Raw genomic sequence first — 20,862 nt, 5'->3', positions numbered from 1 at the left:
GCCAAACCAAAGGAAGCTTCTCTCTCCTCCTCCCCACAAATCAGGCAAAGAGCACTTTACACAGGATCACTTTTTAAAACATCACTGTTAGGGACTGAAGTATTTCCCCCCAAATTCGTATGCTGAAGTCCCAGATCCCACCACAACTGTGAAGTGGCCCCGTATCCATGGTTTCGCACCCCGCAGTCTCAGTTCCCTGTGATGAGCTGGGCCCTGAAAATATCACTGTGTTCTGCTGTGTATAATGCGCACCCACGTTTCTGTGCACATTAGACACGAGATTATGCCCATGATTATACCCACATTATGTAATCATGACACCCATGTATAATGGGCACCCTTATTTTTCCCTCAAAAATTTGGGCAAAAAAGTGCACATTGTACATGGCAAAATACGGTAAATGGAAAATCCCAGAAATAAGCAATTTGTAAGTTTTATATCACGTGCTGTTCGGAGTAGTGTGATGAAATTCTGTGCTGTCCCGTCGGGGACACGAATCATCCCTTTGTCTAGTGAATACAAGCTATACGTGTAGTGCAAAAAGGCATTTTGAGAGAGACCCCATTCACATAACTTTATACAGTATATTATTATAATGGTTCTATTTTATTATTAGTTATTGTTCATTTCTTACTGTGCCTAATTTATAAATTAAAACGTCATCACAGGTATGTACAGGGAAAAACTTGGTATATACAGGGTTCGGTATGATCCATGGTTCCAGGCATCCACCGGAGGTCTTGGAATGCATCCCTGTGGACAAAGGAGGGCTCCTGTACTCTAAGGGACTTATCAAACAGAACACTCCTCATCCCAAATATGGCTGAAGAAGGCTAGAAATTGATTGTAGGGTTTTCTGGGCCAGTGCTTCTCAAACTTTAAGCACACAAATCACCCAGGGATCTTGTGAAAATGCATACTCTGATTCACAGGTTTGGGGTAAGGCTGGAGAATCTCTTTCTAACAAGCTCCCAGGTGAGCCTAATATTGCTGGTCTGTGGGCCATGCTTTTCTTTTTTTTTTTTTAAAGATTTTATTTTTAGAGAGAGGGGAAAGGAGGGAGAGGGGGAAACATCAGTGTGTGGTTGCCTCTTGCACGCTCCCTACTGGGAACCTGGCCTGCAACCCAGGCATATACCCTGACTGGGAATCAAACCAGTGACCATTTGGTTCACAGGCCAGCACTCAATCCACTGAGCCACACCAGCCAGGGCTGTGGGCTATGCTTTTGAGTAGCAAAGGCCTTAGACTGCAATGCTATTCCCCCACCGAAAATGTATGGTCATCCATTCACTTAGATACCAATTGTTGAAGGCCACCAGGCACTGTGTTAAGGGCTGAGGATAAATATAATAAGGTATTTGCTCTTCAGGAGTTCCTAGCCCAGTTAAGGCCTTAGAGGCTTTCTCTGAATTCTACAGAACAAGGGCAATGTCAAATACAAACTGAATCCAACTGAAGACAAAGACCTTACAGGACAGCTTGCAGAGTGAAAGCACTTATATAGGTTGTGCTGGAGGCAGCAATAATGCTGACATAAATACCTCTATTCAAGGGCTCAACAGATGATTCAAGCTATGGTAAAATCCGACAATCCGGAGAAGGGAGTGAGTGATGGATGCAACTGGGTGTCAACGTACCTTCAAAGCCAATAAAACCCATGGACACGCAGACATGTCTGTACCTCACCTCTGCTCTCACTCCGCATGGCAATACTCATCACTGAGACTTGCTAGCCTTAGCGAGAGCCAGGGTATAAACAAGAAGCAGTTCGAAAAGAGAGCAGTCAAGAAAGTAGTTGTGATGAGTGAAGCATCCAGGTGGTTTTGGACATTCTGCTGTTAGAGCAGAATAGGAGGGTCCTCTAAGCAAACTCTTTAGTTGAGGAGGGAACTAAAACCCAAAGCAGTTGATGCAGTAGTTCTCAACCTGGGCTATTTCGCACCCCCAGGGGACACTTGGCAATGTCTGGAGACATCTGTGGTTGTTACAAGTGATGGAGTGCTCCTGCTATCTAGCTGGTAGAGACCAGGGATGCTGCTAAAATTCCTACAATACACAGGACAATCCACCACTACCAAGAATGATCTGCCCTGAAATGTCAATGGTGCTGAAGTTAAGAAACAGCGAGCTAAGGAATTTGCCCAAGGTCAAAGAATGAGTGTCTACATGGACTAGATTAAAGCTGTCCAAGAGCATTCTACAGAGATGGAAATGTTTTAAAATCTGCACCATCCATTAGGGTAGCCAACAGCCATATGTGGCTACTGAGTATTTGAAATATGGGTAGTGTGACTGAGGAACTGGATTACATTTTTAAAAACTTATCTCTAACAATTTAAATGTGAATGGCCACACGTGGCTAGTGGCTGCCCTACTGGACAGGGCAGAAACACAATCCGTGTTTCCTAAGTTCCAGACTGGTGTTCTTTCAGTTGTGCTCTTCTGAAATCACCTACCCACCTGACTGCATCAAAAAGATTTGGGAAAAAAATACAAATGTAAAACAGTAGAAGAAAAATCTTAACGGAACATTCCCAGTTAAACACCTTGTTTCTGTACATTGAGAAATAAAGCATAGAGTCATATTGGTGACACATACGCCTACATGTAATGACTGCAGAAGCAAAAAAGGACAAATTATTCCTACTTCCCCTTGCTGGGAAGAGCGATATGACAGAGATAAAACAACCAGCCCTCTGAACCTGGAGATCTTGAGGTTCTGAAACTGATTTCTTCCCTTGGTCACCTAACAGTCCCTTTCACTTCTCAGAAACTAAGTAAGAAATGAGGCAGGTCAACTCATTAGCAAATCTCATGCTTCCCACCTCCCTCCCATCACAGAGGCCACTCTCTGATTTGCTGGTTTTGATGGAGACCTCACTGAAAACGCACCGTGAGCCAGGGACTGTGCTAAGTGCTAAGCATACATCATGTAGCTTCATTGTCACTGCACCCTAAGCACTACACATAGTCACTTCATTCCCACGGCAGCCTTTTGGGCACCCGGGAGGTTAAATAACTTGGCTCAAGTCACACAGCCAGTCAGAAGCAAAGCTGGGATTCACAAACTCCTGCTCTTAAACACTGCGCTAAAGGCTAAACCCGGGGCAGCCTTTCTGGCTGGAAAGGCGTGAGTTGTTCTCCCAGGGAGCGGGACCCCAGCATAGATAGCCAGGGCGGGGTTCCGCCTCCGCTCCCCACGCCCAAATCTGGATGCCCGCGGCTCTTACTTCTCGATCTCCAGCGCCGCTACCTTCCGCTTTTCGTAGAGCTTGTCATTGAGGGCGCGCACGATGTTGGGCGTGAGCGGCGCGAAGTCCTTCTCGGGGTTCATGGTGACAACTCAGAGTGTCCCCCGGCTCCTTAGCCCGAGACTGCCCCGGCCGCGCAGGGGTCTAGGGGAGTCTGCGGCTCGGCGCTGCCTCAGGCGCCCGCTCATGGACCACGCCAGCCCCGGCCCACCTGCCTCGCTCCGCCGCGGCGCGCCGCCTCGGAACCCCGGCCTGGACCCCACCCCCGCACACCGGTGCCTAACGATTCACGCGACTGGCTCCAGCCCGGCAACAACAGCATTCACCGGGCTACGGCCATATTACCCAATCACGTGATCCCACAGCACCTTCCGCCTTCCGCCTCGAGGACCCGCCCCTCGTCTGCCACGCCCCCGCACGAAGGCCGATAGTGGGTTGGCCACGCCCACAAGGCTCCACCTCCTCTTCTTACACCCCGGCCTTCAGCCCCCGTTGCCTCAGTCCGGTTTGAGAGGTGCTCGGTGGGCTGGGTGTCCTTATCGCTCAACTGCCCGCACGAGGTAGGTGTGGGCATAGTGGGCTTCTGCAGACGTTCGTGAGAAGGAAGGGGCTCTTGGAGCATTACTTAGAATAATTTATTCAATTTATTCAACCCACCAGTTCATTCACTAGTCACCAATTTCGCATACGCCGTTTCCCAAATTGTAGTGTCACCATTTTTGATTTTTGCCATAACCTAGTAACTTGTTCTATTACTTAAAAAATATTTTTCTCAAACCAACTCACTTAAAATCTTCGATTCCTACTTTATCCTTGTTTATGCCCTAAAATCATGAGTTTGAATAGTTGTGTATTTTTCTAAAACATTAAAATAAATTATCAATTAAAAACAGTACTACCTGTCTACCACCTAAAGTCTCAGGTGCCAACGGTGGCTGTCACCCCACATTTGGGACTCGGAATGTGTTTCCAATGCTCTGATACCTGGGGGGACTAGGTTACAGACAGCAGAAGCCCCCAGTCTGTTGGGTGAAGGTCCCCAGATGGATCCACTATAAAGCAGCCTCTCCAAGTGCTATGAGTGTCACAGTAAATGGTGGAACCGAAATTGAAGCTATGTGGAAAATTTGTAAAAGCACTTTATGGACTCAGTGTAGTTAAAGATGCAGGAACAGGGAGAGGCAGCAGAGTTCCTTATCATAACCTACAGTGAACAGGGACGTAGGGCACGGGCTAGACCACAGGAGAGCCCAGTGAGTATTAAATGTGAACATAACACATGGTGGTACGTTTCTCCAAGTGGAAGTACACCTGTAAAGCTTATAACAACCTTGAAAATGGAGTATTATCCTCAATCCACAGATTAGAACCTATGGGACAGAAGTGAGGGGCCATGGTAGGCAGAATTCTAAGATGGCCCCCAAGATTCCCACTACTTTGCATACATGCCCTGGGAAATCTCTTCCCCTTGGATGTGGCCAAGATTTGTAAATATGATGGGCTGTCACGCTAACAATCATTATATTACATTATGTAGCAGATGTAATTAAGGTCCCTAATCAGTTGACTTTGAGTTGATTAAAAGGAGGATTATCCTGGGTGGGTCAGACCTAATCAGGCCCTAATCAGGTGAGGCCTTAGAAGAGATTTAAAGTGAGAGAGAGAATCTCCTTGTGGCCTTGAAGGGTAAACAGTAATTAATGACAGTGAACTTTCTGTGATGGGCCATGTGGTGAGGACCTTAGGGTGGTCTGTAGTTGCTAAGAGTAGTCCCCTGTTGTCAGTTGCCAAGAAAATAGGGACTTCAGTTATATGGCTGCAAAGAAATGAATTTTGTCAACAAACTGAGGGAGCTGGGAAGTGAGTCTTTCCCTAGTTGAACCTCCAGATGAGGATGCAGCTGGCTGGCATCTTGATTTCTGCCTGGGGAACCCTAAGCCAGGAACCAGTTCAGTCCATCCCTGACCTATGGAAACTGAGATAAGAAATTGTGTTGCTTTAAGATGCTTGGTTTGTGGCAATCTGTTATGTGGCCATAGAAAACAAATACAGGAGCTAAACCAAGCTCAGTAAGTCATGGAGGAATCGTGTCTAGAAAAATCTGTTAAAATGTCCTTTTCTTTACTAGTGAGTTTTTACATCTTTTAAAAGCTTTGCCAACAAAATCTAATGAATGGAGATTCATCTGCAGAGAAAATGTATCGCTTAATGGTTTCCATCTCTTACCTTGATATCAAGTAGCAATAGTGAGGACATTTCCAAATGTCTTGTAAGGTTTATGTCTTTAAGATTTTGATGGCTGATACAAAACAATGAAAAAAATCAAATCAGTGGGAATAGTTTGGATCTATTTCTCCAGTGTGTATTCATTTCCACTGGACCCATAGCTAACATAATATCTCATCTCTTTCTTTTGCTGCTTTGACTTTTTCTTAAAGGTGAACCAAATTCCCCCAGGGTCATAATGTGATAGTTTTTAATAGTTGAAGCAGTTAGGAAATGCTTTTCTACCGAAAGGAAGTCTGTTCTCCTGAGATCACACAGAGGACTAGGTTGCTAAGAAACCAGTTTCTTACTCAAGACCCAAAAAATGCTTTGTCCTACCTTTAGTTCAGAAGTTCCTGGAAAGAAGTGATTTCTTTTCTCTATTTTAGAAAATGCCAACTAAATGAGGTTATTTACACATAATTGCACTGGCAGGGGTTCTAAGAATAAAGCCCAGCGTCCACCATTGCCTTCTCGATGAGCTCACTTCTCTTCTGACGCTGGGGCCAGCCTGCCCAGGCCTGCCATGCTCAGACGCTTCTAGTCGAGTGGATAACTGACACTCCCGGTTGCACACTGGCCACCATTCTACAGATGTAACTCATTCGCTCCTGTGTGATGCCTGGTTGTTGTTACACCACTTACGGACGTTGTAGCAAGAGGTGACACTGTAAGAAATTGTACCCAAATCTTGAACTGTGCAAAGCAGTTTCTCCAACAGCAACGTAATTTTGCTAGAGTTTCAGGGCAAACGTGAGAGTGTAAGAGGTTTGGGAAGTCCCACGCTTGGGATTTCTTGAGCTCTGGCAGGTCCTCGTGGTGTCATAATATCATTGCCTATGACCTGAGGCATGTCTCCCCCAAAGAAGTGGTTACACTTCAGATGTCACACTCACCAGGGCCTCTGTTCTCATCATACTCTGTGCACAGTGCTCCGTGGCGTTTTGGCACCTGGTGGCCCCGATGTTTTCTTCACACCCCCTTCCCACCCAAGGAGGTGTCTCCTGGTCTGCTTTGCGGAGATGTATTCTCTCAAAGGTAACTTTGACTAGCTTCTGTCAGAATGCTCATTGTCACCAAGCTTCTCCCCCAGCCCCCTGTCAAGCTGCTGTGTCATTCCCAACTTGCCAGTAGGAAACGATTTTGTTACTGTCTTGTTGAGGCCAAGGGAGCATGAGAACAAGCCCAAGGGAAGAGATGTATGTACCCATCTCAAATCGTCTGGCAGAGCCTTAGTTAGGCTCTTGGTCCCAGGGAGAAGGGACGGCTTCCTTGCTCTGGGCCTGCAAGGCTTTGGGCTCTAGACTCAATGGCTTGGGGAGAGCTGGAGCAGAGCGGAGGTAGGGGAGTCACCCCTGGCCACCTGAAGGCACCATTTTGCCGGCGTGACACTGGCAAGGGGCCAGTTTCTGTAGCAGCTGGTGTCTGGGATTGTGGGAGGTGGGGAGGAGGTGGAAGCAGAGGAGCCCTCAGGCCTGGGAGTGTGCGCAGCGTGTGCTGAAGCAAATCCACTCTGGGGCCTCTCTTTTTCTTTTAAGTTTTGTAGGCATTTAAGAGTTTATCAATTGGCCCAAGAAGAAAAGCCAGTTGTTTATCATCTTTATTTCAACACTGCAGGCCCCAGGGGAAGAGGCAGATGGCCCCACTCCACCTTGGAGGTGGAGCTTCTGTAGGGTTTTCCCAGGGAAGAAAGGCACTTAGAAGACACCCTCAATGTGCTTACGAAGGGCTGCAGCTCAAACGTATCGAATTGGGATGAGGTCCTTCCTTGGAAGTAGACAAGATGCCCAACTCAGTTGCAGCACTAAGGGCCAGGTGGGTGTTTTGATCCATGGCACTGGTTCTCAATTCTGCTGTACAAGCTAAAAAAAAAAAACCAAACAGATGCCCCATTCCCCTCAACCCCCAGATCAATTAGAGCAGATTTCGGGCAGGGGGTCTGGACCAGAGTCAGGTGATTCTGATGTGCTGATGGGTGGAGAATCTCTGCCCTCCAGGCTGACTCCTGTGCACAGGGCTGGGGTGGGGGTGGGGACTGGGGTCTCGATTAGCATTTTTCCAGGGCCCAGCCTTCACAGAGCCTTCTGTGGGGAGCAGGTGGGGATTCAGAGGTGGAGGGAGCACCCCGGCCCTTGCAGTGAGTGCCTGTATCTGTTAGTCGCTTTGAAAATAGTGGCTTCTTCAGCTTTTATGTGAAAGCAGAATGAAATGCTCCACATCAAAACAGAGTCACATCTAGAGGCTCTTAAGCCGTCATGGATTTTTTTAAAAAACTGCGTCATCAGCCCTGGCTGGTGTAGCTCAGTGGACTGAGCGTGGGCTGCAAACCAAAGGGTCGCCGGTTCGATTCCCAGTCAGGGGACATACTTGGGTTGCAGGCCAGGTCCCTAGTGGGGGCCACATGAGAGGCAACCACACATTGATATTTCTCTCTCTTTCTCCCTCCCTTCCCCTCTTTCTAAAAATAAATAAATAAAATCTAAAAAAAACCCTGCGTCATGCATGATGCGCTGCTAAGTGCTGATCAGTCGGAGGTCGTGGGTGTGACACCTGTGTCATCGGATTAAAAATGGGGGTTATTTACATACTGCTTGGGCTTTGGGGGCGTGTTAAGAAACCAAATTCAGAGACTTGCCCTTGCGAAGTAAAATATAGCTTTGTTTTGTATAGTTGCCACATTTAATATGGAATATGTTTATCATGCATATATTTGGAATACATTTGATATGGACATAAGTGTCCCTACAATTGAATGAAGAGGGAAAACAGTACCTTTCGAATTCTGATTGATTGTTTTCTCTATTCACCAGGCCAGAACAATACATAGATATTCAGGCTGAGGGGAGGGCTCTTTCTTGCTGCAGCTGACTCTGGTTACCACTAAGGGGTGATCCCCTTCAGATAATAAACCCACTTAATTCTTGTCTCTCTGCCTTCGCCGGGAGGGCACACCACAATCAGCTTGCTGGTGATGGGTGTTTTGCTGCCCGACGGGTTTCCATCGAAGTAGACTGTGATATTGTTGATCTTCTTGGGCCGCACGGTGTCTATGGCGCGGACGGAGAAGGCCGGGTTCTCCACGATGAAAGAGAAGGTGACCGTTTGGTAGAACACATTCTTGAAGGGGATGACTATGTTGTATCCGGCTCGGATCAGGAAGGGACCTTGCGGCTTGGGGGGCAGAGCCATTCCGAAGAGGGGGATGATATACTCCCCGCCTGTAAGTGATGAGAGGCTCAGGATGCCCTTGGTCTCACCCAGGTGGCTGGGCTCAAAATAGACTTCCACACTGACTTCCGTGCCTCCCTGAGCCCCCGGGGCTGCGCTAACGACCTTTTCCGTGTGGAAGTCGAGACAGTCGGTCTGAAAAGGGAATACATACTCGGCTCACATGGGATCCTGAAGGTTATACCGGAAGCTCAGGTGCATCCCCAGTCCCTCCACTCTCAGCCGGGCAGGTTAGAAAAAAAGCTGTGTCCTTATAACTCTCCTGAAGGCAGGTACTACTGATTGTTACCCCTATTTTACTACAAAGAAACCGAGGCCAAGAGACATTGGGTGACCTGCCCAGAGACAGAGGGCTGGACTGTGCTGGCATGGCAGTCACTGGTGCCACCCCCCGCATCCAGCTCTTCTTTCCTGCATGCACATGTAAGACTGAACATTCTAGATCCTCATGGATGAGTGTGGCTACTTCTGGACGATCAGTTGCGAGAAGTGATAGGTGTCACTTCCACACCAGAGCATCCAGTTGCCAGTGCGAGTCCTGCGGGGCCTTTCCACCCCTCTGGGATTCTGACTGGAAACAGGTGAGACGGGGGTTGCCCCTCAGCCTGGATCCCTGCGTGGCTGTGACGGGCAGAGCCCCCTGCTGAGCCTCACTGGGTAGACAGCACAAATGAGACACAAACCTTTGTGCTTTTAAGCCACCGAGCTATCGAGGCTCTTTGTTACTGCAGTATAACCTAGCCTCTCCTGACTGACAGGCCTGATCAGGAGCCTGTGCCTCTGACTTAGCCCTGATGTTAACTGGGCACGTGGCCACGCAGGCTGCACTTCCTAGCTCCCCTTATTACTAGGCATGGGCCTCTGCAGTTTTGGTCAATGGAGCGTGAGTGGACATGGTATCTGCCGCCAGTCCTTTTCCCTGGTAGCTGGCTAGAATGTGGGTGTCGTGGGAGTGGTCTTGGTCCACGTGGGCCAAAGCGACTCTCTCCAGCAGGAAGAGTGCCAGGACAGGTGTCTGTGGGCCTGCTGTCACGGGGCTACCGTTCCAGCCCAAACCACTTATGCCCACAGTTGTCTGAGAAAGGAATAAGCATCTGTTTTGTTGTCATTTTGGGTTTTTGTTTTAGGAGTTAAACCTATATTCCAACTTATATAATAGGTAACATATATGGGGTATTTACTATGTATTAGGCTCTACGGAAATAGTTTTACATGCATATTTTAAAATCCTCACGGCAATCCTGTGAGGTCAGGATGTTATCTCCCTTTGTAGATAAGCTTGGAGAGCCTCAGTAAATTAGTCACACACAGAGTACACAGTGAAGCTGGAATTCAAATCCAGGTCTGCTGGCTTCCACAGCCTATAGGCACGACCGTGCAGCTCCACCGGCTCTGTTTACCGATTACTGAACACGAGGTGGGAAGCAAAACCTCACCCCCACCCAGCTTGTTAAGATAGAAAGTCTCTAAGGTAGAACCCAGGCCTTGTACTGTGTACTTCTCCCTGGGAGGTCCCAGGCTAGATAAAGCCCCCAACTGTCCTGAGTTTCACTCTTCTGCACCCGCTTCATCCTCCCCCCATTACTTTTGAGGTCAGACTTCTGGGAAGGGAAGGGCACGCAGGCGGGGCGGGGCCACTCACCCTGCAGTAGTATTCTGTCTTCTGCCGGGTGTAATTGATGATCTTGGCAAAGATGCTCTGGCCGCTGCCAAGAACAGCCTGGAAGCGGATGGGCTTTTCAGGCACTGCTGGCGTAGCCTTCAAGTTGAGCTCATACTGGTAGTAACCCAAATCACTGTTGTGCAGAACTAGTCTCCCGAAGGTTTCTCCAGCTCGCAGGGGCTGGAATTCAAAGGAGAACGTGCCCTGCAAGGGAAGACAGAGGCCCTATGCGATGCTGAAGGTCCCACTTATCCCCTGCCACCCGGTGACCTCAGGGCAGACTGGACACAGAAATGGTGCTTCACCAGCAAATGCTCCCACTGATCTTGAGCCCAGAGAACCTCTGTCCGAACCAGCCCACCTTTCCTCCCCTGCACCCTCTCTAACGTCCCCTGTTCCAGGTATTTCTAAATCTGGAATCTCTCTGAATCTAAAAATAGGTACTGAGTCCTCTCTGGAAGCACATTACACACTCCCGCTGGGGCTGGCCCCCCCTCAGGGATGTGCATTGTGGATCCAGAGCCCCAAGGGCAGAGCCTCTCCCACAGCTATCAGGGGGTCCCTGGCAGCCGGGTCGTACCTCAGAGTTAGCAGGCACCACAAACTGGGAGGGCAGGTTGATGTCGGGCACCCTGCATTCCACGGCGAAGGTCACCGAGTACGGCAGGGGGTTCTCCACCTTGACGGAGGATGAGGTGCTCTGCCGCACGGGGCTCACCATCTCAATGGTTCTGATGACGCCTGAAGGGATGACCCTGAAACTCACCATGTAGTGTAAGAACTCGCTGGTCACCTCGTTTCGGAAGATCACCTGAGTTCACAGGAGAGTGGGAGGAAGCAGGGCAGAGGAGAGGGGTTAGCTGGGGCCCTTCTCTCTGTGAGCCATGCCTGGTACACGAAGCGCGGGTACCAGGCCGACACTCTGAATCCCTGCCAGCGCCTTTCTCTTTAGATAGTCGCACTGGCTCTTCCCAGCTGAGAGCACGTTACCTAGCCTGGGTTTGCTCTGGAAGGGGCCAGAACAGCCCTGTCTAGTGCTGCAGGTGCAGGTCTCCCCCGTGGGGAGCCGATGGGCCCTGGAGAACAAGCAAGACCTCGAGAGGCTGATGTTGTAGTGGGTTTCACTCCCATTCCTGTTGTTGCTGGCATAGCTTGATGATGATGATGATGATAGCATCTACCACTGCATGATTACTGTGTGCCAGGCACCAAAAGTACTTCATTGTTATATTCACACAGTTCCTAAGCGATGGTATTATTCCCCTCAACGTTTTTTTTAAGGATGAGGAAAATGAGGCTTAGCAATATTAAGTATCTTGACTTAATGTTGAGACATGTCAGAACCAGGATTTGAACCCAGGTTGGACTGATTCCAGCGCTCACTCACACTTGTAACTGCAGTATATGGTCCCTTCACCCCTGCAACTGACTTGTTATTGACAAAGCGCTCACCTTTTTGAGGTCTTTTCCCAGATGACTGAAGATGTTGAGCATTTTCTCAGGTGCTTATTGGTCATTCACAAATCTACTTCGTGAAACAGAGTCTATTCAAGTGTTTTGCCCTTTTTAATACTTTTGGTTGTTTATCTTATTATTAGGTGGTAACAGTTCCTAACATACCTGGCTTTTTGCTTTCAGCCTCTTTCTGTCTTTAGATTTAGAGTGCTTCCTCCCCTCTTTTTTCATTGGGGTGTTTAGACGTTTACACTTAAAATAATTTACATGTTTGGGTGGAAGTCTGCCCTCATGCTGTTTTTTTTTTTTTTTTACGTCAGTCTCTCTCATCTTGTCATTTGTCTGTTGTACTTCCCTGCATTCTGTTGGATCAATGTGTAATCTTTTGGAATACAGTTCCTTTAATGGCTTCTTGGCTGTATAGCAGATTTTTAGTTGTTATGGTAGAGCTGATAACATGAAGTTTTAAGTTGTCCAAATTTAGAGTATTTTACTACTTCCCACTTTACAACCAACCCTTCATGCTTCCTACCTCACACTTCCCAGCTCACAGATGTGACAACCTCACTCAAGTACAATCGCATCCACCTGTCCGTCCATCTTTTGCGCTTTTGTCTTTGTATCTTTTACTTCTGTGGATGTAAGAACATTCACTTTACAATGTTGTATTTTCAATAAACTCTCAGTTGTTTTTTAAACAAAATTATGAGATGAGGAACATTTTAATATTTATCTGCTTATTTACCATTTTTAGTGCTTTTCTTTCCTTCCTGCAGACCCAAATCTCCATCTGGCATCATTTCCCTTCAGACTGAACACCACCTATTTGCATCCTAATAACGCTGGTGCGTTTGGCACTGCCAGGCTGCCGGCAATGAGTTCTCCCCTGTTCTTTTAACTGAAAATGTCTGTGTCACCTCAGTTTTAAAGGATATTGTCTGTGAATAGAGAATTTTAAATTGGTATTTTGTTTCTCTCAGTACTTTGCAGATGGATTCCATTATTTTTGAAGAGGAGGCAGTGGTGGTTTTAATTTTTGTCCCCATGTATGTCATAGACCCTTTGAATCTGGTTGTTTGAAGCTTTTCTTTTTATCTGTAGTTTTCAGCAGTGTCACTAGGATGCACACAAGGTATGGTTTTCCTTGTGTTTCTCCTGCTTGAGGTTTGCCAAGTTTCTTGAATCTGTAAATCATTTTAAAAAACCAAATCAGGGAAATTCCAGCCATTATTTTTTTTTCCAGCCATTATTTTTTCAAATAATTTTCCACCCCATCCTCACTTTCTTTGCTGGCTCTTGTTTCTGGTGTATTAGACCATTTTCTATTTTCTCACAGCTTCCGGAGGCTCTGGTTGTTTTTCCTCGATCTTCTTTCTCTCTGTCCTTCAGACTGGAAACTCTCTATCAATTTGTTTCAAGTTCGGTGCATCTTCTCAGGTCTCTAATCAGCTGTTAGAGATTCAAGGAATTTTTCATTTCAGTTTGCTGTACTTTTTAGTTCTAAGATATCCACTGGGTTCTTTTTATAGTTTATATTTCTCTGCTAAGATTCCTTATCTGTCCACTCATTGAGACCATGTTTTATTTAATTATTTACAATATTTTGTTTTAGTTTTTGAAGATGTTTGCGATAACTTCTTTGGGGCCTGTGCCTGCTATATCCAATATCCGGCCCATCTTTGAGTCAGTTTCCCTTGACTGCTTTCCCCTGGGCTGTGGGGCACTGTTTGTGGCTTCTCCACAGGTGTAGTAATTTTTGTCCGTGTACTGGACACTGTTGATGGTCATTATAGGGATTCGGGATTCTGTTATCTTCCTTATAAGAGTGTTGATTTTATCCCAGGAGACAGTGCAATCACTAACGCCTTAAACTTGTGTAGATGTGGTTTTATACTTTGTTAGAGCAGATGTGTGGAAAACCCAAGGTGTTCCTAAAAACCTTCCAACTTGGTGGAATTCAATCTCCAAATGTTGTCTTCCTTGTTCATCTTGTAAGTGCCTAGTTTGAGGCTTTCCCAGGCTGGTCCGCAGGAGGTCTTATCCTAAAGGCATGATCCTTCTTCTGGCCTTTCTAGTGTTGCAGGGTTACTGTAGGGGCGTTAATACAGCCTCTCCACTGGGCCAGGCCTCCAGTGTTCCCCTGCACCAATCAGTGTAGTGTGCCTTTATTCCTTCTTGCCCTTGTAGCCGCTGCTCTCTGGGAAATCTCCTGTAGTCTCTTCCTCTGCGCGTGTAGTCCAACTTCAGCCACGGACGTCAAAAAGAAACCCCATACAGACTTTTGTCCTCCCACTCGTTCCGTATCCTGCTGCATCCTCTCTGGGGCCTTACCCTGTAGAGACCAGCTATCAGGTCTCTTACCTTGTAGAAATCAGCTGCACCCCACTCTGATTTCTTCCGCCTCGGTTCACTGGGGTGCTGCATGTTGCCGAGACTCTAGCACACTGCGCTGACGTCAGGAAATGGTCTCTGGGCAGAGAGCCAGGACAGTCACGGGGCTCATCTCACAAACCCCCTTCTCTCTGGTGCAGTGCAGTGTTGTGCTGCCCGTCTTCTGGCTACTGAGAAGACTCGCCTCGGACATTTTGTCCAGTTTTATGGTTTTTCATAGTGGGAGGACTAGTTACTCCATCGTAGCCAAAAGTGCTCTTGCTTTTAAAAGACTTTTTTGTTGTTACTTTTAATTTTAATCCATGGTATTGCAAAGAGAGTTTGTGATCTGGGTTCATTGTCATTCTTACGCAAATGTCTTTATGCTTCCATTTTAATACATACACACGGTCTGGCAGAAGTAACGCCAGGAGCGTGGCTGGTAGGGTGTGTGACTGTCTCACACGAGGTGGACAGCAATTTGAAATTTCACCTAAAATGTCACATGGTGTGTTTGAGTGTGATATTGTTATGTTACAGAATCACATGCTCATGATTTTGCAATAGAAGATTTGGTGTAGATTAGCAGCTCATGAAAAAGGGGTGTTATTTGTGCTGGACCCTGTATTTATATCTTCCTGTTCGCATCTGCAGTTTGTGAGTGTCTCTCCTCTCTCCCTGCCCTTCTCCACAAACAGGGAAATGTCTCTTACTTCCCCATTTGCTTCCTACAGAATGAGAACACATTTTTCATTGCCTTATTTTATTCCTACCCTTGCTATTTCCTATCCTGAGGTCATAGGAAGTATTTCAGATTGCTTCTCAACAATCATTTGAAATTACCTATCAATTTAGTTTAGGTTCTTTGTTCAATGTATCCTTGTACTTTCCTCTTTGATTCATTTACTTATTTTTAAATTTTTGTTATTTTAAAAAGTTTTAATTTTGTAGGGATTGTGTACATGGGTGGGTTACTTTGAGTCTTTGCATGTTTACCAATGTCTTTGTTTTGCCCTCTTAATAGTTTTGAGCTCTAGATTAAAAATTATTCTAAGTAGCTTGAATAGCTTCTTCCATGGCTTCTTGTATTGTGTTGCCGTGAGAAATCAGGTGTTATACTGTGATTACCATTTCCTTTTATTTTTTCTAGAATAAGTTAGGACTTTCTCTTTTATCCAAGTCCTCTGAAACTTTGTTCTCATGTATTTAGAGGTGAGTCTTTCTTTCATTTAACCTGTTTGGCAGCTTGGTGGGTCCTTTCAATGAGAAGGCTCTCTTTCTCCATTAGCCCTGGAAATTTTTATCCAATCATTTTGTAAGGTATTTCCTTCCTTCTATTATCTTGTTTTTCTGTTTGAAGAGCTTCTCTTAGATGGATATTAGAACTTCTTGACTTACGTATTATGTTTTGTATTTCCTATCATTAAAAAAAAAAAGACTATTGAAATACAATACACATTCCATACAATTCCCCCATTTAAGGGTACAATTTAGTAACTTTTAGTATATTCACAAAGCACTTATTTGTAACTACACAGTCATAGTCTGATTATTTGATTTAGAACATTTTCACTTCCCTAGAAGGCAGCGCTGCGCCCATTATCAGCCATTCCTCATTCCCCCCTCCCCCCATGCCTGGGTCTCACTGATCTACGTCTGTTGCTGTGCACGTGCCTATTCTGGACTCTTCACGCAAATGAAGTCACACGGAACATGGTCATTTGTGAGCGGCTTTGTTCGCTTCGCGTGTTTGTTTTCGAGGTTCACCCACGTGTTCCATGAATCGGTACTTCACTTCCACTTCTTTTTAGTGCCTGATAATGTCCCACTGTACTTACCCATTCATCAGCTGATGGGCATTTTGGTTGTTTCCATTTTTGGCTCTTATGCCTAAAGGTGCTGTGAACACTTGGGGACAGGTTTTTGTGTGGAGTGGACACATGTTTTCATTTATCTTGTGTGTGTACCGAGGGATGAAATGGTGGAACGTATGCTAAGTCTATGTTTAGGCATCTGCAGAACTGCCAGACCGGTTTCCAAAGTGGCTGCAGTACTACCTGTCACATCGACGGATCCAGTGTCTCCACACCCTCACCAACGTTTGCTTGTATTTCCTTTCATCCTGCCAGTTCTTTGTGCTCGTGTGCTAAAGTCTGGTGCTACACTCAACTCTTCTAGCCGAGTGGTGACTTCTTCCTCAGAGTCCACTATACCATTCGGCTGTCCTCTATGGTTTTCTATTCCAAACATCCTATTTTTCATTTCCAAGGTCTCCAGTGGAATTCTCTTCCACAACAGCCTGTTCTTACTCAATGGACACGATTATCTCCCTTTATTCCCCTGAGCATATTTATAATATTTACTAAAAGTCTTCTTCTGTTTGATTTAGTAACTCGTATCTCAGGAGTTATTTGCTGAGCTGGTATTTCTATTGCATGGCGGCGTTCCCCCTTCGGGTGCTTTCTGATTCCTCGGTGTCAGCCTGTTGGTGGCTGTGATCTGAGGGGAGCAGCCTCCTCAGTGACTGCAGGTGGGAGAGAAGATATGCTGCTGGGGGGGCTTTGCCAATACCTCTTCGTGAGGGGGAGATGCGTTCCTGGATTCTCTTTTTTCACTTTAAAATCTTTCCCTAGGTGATTCCATTCTCCACATAGCTGTAAATACCGCTGATAAATGGGGAATTCCCATATATTATCTTGAGACCTGACCGCTCCTGACAGCTACCGATCCGTACGTGCTGCTATTCTTCGAGCACTTACCTCATTCCGTAATAACGCAGCCGCCGTGCAGTCGTTCGGTCAATGTCCGTGCCCCTTCACTGGACTGTGTGCTCCATGAAAACAAGGATGTGCCTCATTTTGATGATCGCTGTGTTACCAGCACTGGTACGTGCCATATATACCGATGGGTATTTACTGAACTAGTGAATGAATTAGGAAAACCAACTCATAGGTGAAGGACCCTGTGGTGTCTTGGAGTAGGTGGCTCTGAGTTGAACCCTGGCTCTGACATCACTAGCTATGTGTGTTGAATGCTTAGCACAAGGCTGGACACCCCATAAGCACTCAGAAAATGGGACACATTATTGTTGGTCTGGTAGTTGCCGGTCCGGTGTTACCTACTGCATAAAGGTTTCCATGGTTCTCCTGCCCTGAAAGCTCGGCACGGGCCTACTCAGGATGGCTGGCTGGCCTTGCAACCTGGTGTCATCTTCAAAAGGCTGGGATTCCGGAATGCCTTTGCCAGGCCACTCTAAACGGCCCAACAGGATAAGGACAGGCTGGCTGTGGAGGACACCTTCACTCCCTGACACCAGGACTGTCAGCCTCAGGGTCAGACCTCCCGGGTTTCAGGGCAGCGCCTTTGATGTGCGGGTACCTTTGCACTGTAGAGCCCCTCCTTGTGGGAAAAGAAGTTCAGCTTGTAGTCTTTCTTGGATCCAGACAGCACATCGATGTAGTCGAGACCCTTCAGGGTGACACTCAGGTCTAGCCTCTCTGGTTTCAGGATTTCCACGATGACCCGAAATCTGGGGGAGCAGGGGAGCATGAGAAGAGAGAGTAGAGAAAATAGGAACTTTACCCGAAGAGAAAAAGGCAAGGTGCTGTCTCTACTCTTGAGTTTATGTAAAACACAAGGGCCCAGGGTTCTAGTCTCCACTCTGTCACTAACAATGACAGTAACTACCATTTACTGACCACCTGCTATATGCCAGCTACTGAGCTGGTGCTCTGCGTGTGTTACAGGCATTTCGTCCCTGTGATGTCTGCACACATCATTGCCATCTCATTGCTCTAGTGAGGAAATGAGGTCAAGAGAAGGACAATAGCATGCTCAGTTAAGACGACTGGTTATTGGCAGAACTGGGATTCCAACTTTGGGCCTTTACCCACAATGCTAAGCAGGTGGACTCTTCTCCCAGCCCTTGGTTCCTGCACTACAAAGGAAGGGACTAGGCAGGTTGACCTCAAGCTCCTCTAGTCCTCATGTTCTACTTTACTCCCCTGCAAGTACAAGACCAAGGGATGTCCTTCTCTGGCCAGTGGCTTAGGTATTGAGACTGAACACTCGATAATAACAGTCATGGTTATTGTTATGGTAATTGCAGTAACAGTAATAACAGGAATAAATAACATCTACTGAGCACTTATTTTGTGCCAGGCACTGTTGTAGGGGATGTACGAGTAATCAGCTATTCATAGACAGTGCTGAACAGAAGAATCTCTCTGGAGGCTTAGAGTTCCGGCAGTGCAAGGCCACATCAGGCAGCTTTTCCTGTGACCCTTTTAGCCAGTGTCCTCTAGAGACCCTGACCAAGGGAACACAGGGGAAGTCTCCTCCTCCCCAAGCCCTTGCCCCACCCCCTCACCTCTGGGGCTTGTTCAGCCAGTTGGTGATTGGCAGGAGCTCAGTGTAGGGCGTCTTACATGGTACTTCACGGTAGATATTGGCCACGGGTTTGGGGAGCTCAGTAGTGCCATGCAGTGCGTACAGCCAGCCAGTCCCATCTGGCAGGGGGAAGAACAGGGTGCCCTAAGGAGAGGAAGAAATGCGTCAGAATGATACAGAGGGCGCTTTATTAGGTACCTCTTGGGCATGGCAGTCACAGGATTAATGGAGGCTCTGCAGGTGAGCGTAACACTTTTGGAAAGCAGCTTGCTTCAAGAGTCATAAAGACATTCACACACCTGAACCAAGAATCACAGACAATGGAACTTACTGAAGAAAAGTCCCTCCAGGGGAAAAAGTTATGTACATACATATGCATATATATTAGAGCCATTTATAATATAAAAATTTGGAGATACCTTAAAACATTCAACAACTGGGGAATGTGAAATAAATTATGGAACCCTCATTCCATGAAGTATTAGGCAATCATTAAAAATGATTATCACAAAGACTACCTAATTAAATAGAGAAATTCTCATGATATAATGTAATGTGAAAATAGAATGAAAACTTGGGTCTGTTATGATGGCAACCAGGGCTGCATCTCAATAGGAGTGGGAGGGAAGATTCTAGAAGATGGGGTCAGCTTCTGTTCTAACATTCTCTGAACTGCCAAACTCTGTCTCTTAACCGCCCTCACACAACTCCTCCTCCAGTTGTGCCAGGAAACTGGTGGGGTGCTCATCCTACCTGATGCTTGCGGTTCTCCAAGTTCATGGTGCGAGGCCTGTAGGTAATCTCATAGGGCTTGTTTTGCTGATGGGGCTCCAGGGTGATGAACTCAGACCCCTCCCAGTGCTCACCCTCAAAGATGGGGTGCAGATTCCAGGTCTGGTTGGTGCGATTTGAAAGCAGGATGGTCTGTGTGTGCTTGGAGCGCACCTGGCAGGTGAAATTTACCACCTGGAAGAAAAGAGGCCCCCTTATACAGGCAGTGGAATTTACAAATGTGGCGTTCAAAGCAAGGTTCAGGCTGAAGATACATATTTGGGAGTAGTCAGTGTAGCAATGTTTTTTTAAGGCTAAGAAACTGGATGAGATTATCAGGAAGTAAGTGTATTTAGACAAAAGAAGCAATTTAAGGACTAATTCCTGACTGGCACACTCCAATGTTAAGAAGAATCGGAAGAGGAGATGAGGAGGAGCTGCTAATCAGACAGGAGGAGAGCCCTGAGGGGGTGGTCTCCTGGGAGCCCTGGGAAGGAACTGTTTGAAGGAGGAGGTACTTGTTCAAGGTGCCAAATGCCACTGGCAGGTCAAGGAAGATGAGGGGTGAGAACTGGCTATTGAACGTGGCAGCGTGGACCAATGTGGGGTTGGTGTAAAGAGGGCCAAGTAGATCAATGGACAAGAACGGAGTTCAGCAATAGGCCCACACGTACATGATCAATTAATTTGTCATCAAAGTGCAAAGGCAATTCAGTGGAGAAAGGATAATCTTTTAAACAAATGGTGCTGGAATCGGCAGCTGTCCACATAGAAAGAAGAATTTTGATCCACATCTTGCACTGCATACAAAACTGAACTTTAAACAGATTGAACATGTAAATGTAAACTCTGTGTCCTGCATATGTAAAGAGCCCTGAAAACTCAATAATAGGAAAATTAAAAAACCAATTAAAAATAGAAGATTTAAACAGATATTTTACCCAAGAATATAGATGGGTGGCAAATAAGTACCTGAAAAGGTGCTCAACATCATTAGTTGGTAGGGAAATGCAAAGTAAGAACCACAATGAAATACCACTACGTACCTATTGGAATGGCTAATGTTTAAAAAAAAAAAGACCATATCAAGGGTTGGTAAGGATGTGACACAAATAAAAATGACAGACATTACTAGTGGAAATGTAAAATGACACAACCGCTTTATAAAAACAGTTTGCTAGGTTCCTAAGAAGGTAAACGTACACCTACCCTATGACCAGGACAATCCACTCCCAAATATTTCCCTGAGAAAATAAAAGCATAAGTTCTTGCCAAGATTTCTACACACGTGTCTATAGCATTCTGTATGATTCTATTTACATACCGTTCTTGAATTAACACAACCATAGAGAGGAGGGCCAGGTGCCGTTTTGCCATAAGCCAATGTTGCCAGGAACACGGCTGGCGGTGCACGGTTAGGTGTCTAGGAGCAGAGCCAGCACAGGGTTAACTCAAGACGATTGTTT

The 20,862-nt window shown here is 46.4% G+C and overlaps 2 protein-coding genes across 10 annotated transcripts in view; both read right to left on the bottom strand.

Annotated features, from left to right (window-relative positions):
* Nucleotides 1-3,612, bottom strand: part of VAC14 (VAC14 component of PIKFYVE complex) — a 93,808-nt gene extending 90,196 nt beyond the window's left edge. For all 3 annotated transcript variants that reach the window (XM_045191885.2, XM_024556104.3, XM_045191888.2), the window contains exon 1: nt 3,235-3,612. In XM_045191885.2, the coding sequence (XP_045047820.2) occupies nt 3,235-3,338 (104 nt within the window). In that variant the 5' untranslated portion in view covers nt 3,339-3,612. The remainder of the gene's footprint in view (nt 1-3,234) is intronic.
* The window catches only part of HYDIN (HYDIN axonemal central pair apparatus protein), a 338,541-nt gene that overhangs the window by 10,395 nt on the left and 307,284 nt on the right, over nt 1-20,862 (bottom strand). For 5 of the 7 annotated variants that reach the window (XM_053915141.1, XM_053915142.1, XM_053915140.1 and 2 more), the window contains 6 exons: nt 19,379-19,591; nt 18,606-18,769; nt 17,615-17,765; nt 10,992-11,222; nt 10,391-10,615; nt 8,188-8,883 (listed from right to left, as the gene is read on the bottom strand). In XM_053915141.1, coding sequence (XP_053771116.1) covers nt 8,401-8,883; nt 10,391-10,615; nt 10,992-11,222; nt 17,615-17,765; nt 18,606-18,769; nt 19,379-19,591 — 1,467 coding nt within the window. In that variant the 3' untranslated portion in view covers nt 8,188-8,400. Of the gene's footprint in view, nt 1-5,481; nt 5,555-8,187; nt 8,884-10,390; nt 10,616-10,991; nt 11,223-12,399; nt 12,499-16,995; nt 17,766-18,605; nt 18,770-19,378; nt 19,592-20,862 lie in introns of those variants that run through there. The other 2 variants (XR_008425734.1, XR_008425735.1) reach the window with 2 other exon arrangements.

The sequence above is a fragment of the Desmodus rotundus genome, chromosome 12 (assembly GCF_022682495.2).
Source record: "Desmodus rotundus isolate HL8 chromosome 12, HLdesRot8A.1, whole genome shotgun sequence".
NCBI lineage: Eukaryota > Metazoa > Chordata > Mammalia > Chiroptera > Phyllostomidae > Desmodus > Desmodus rotundus.
Note: the sequence above shows the minus strand (reverse complement) of the source record. Positions and strands in the feature narration are given on the sequence as shown.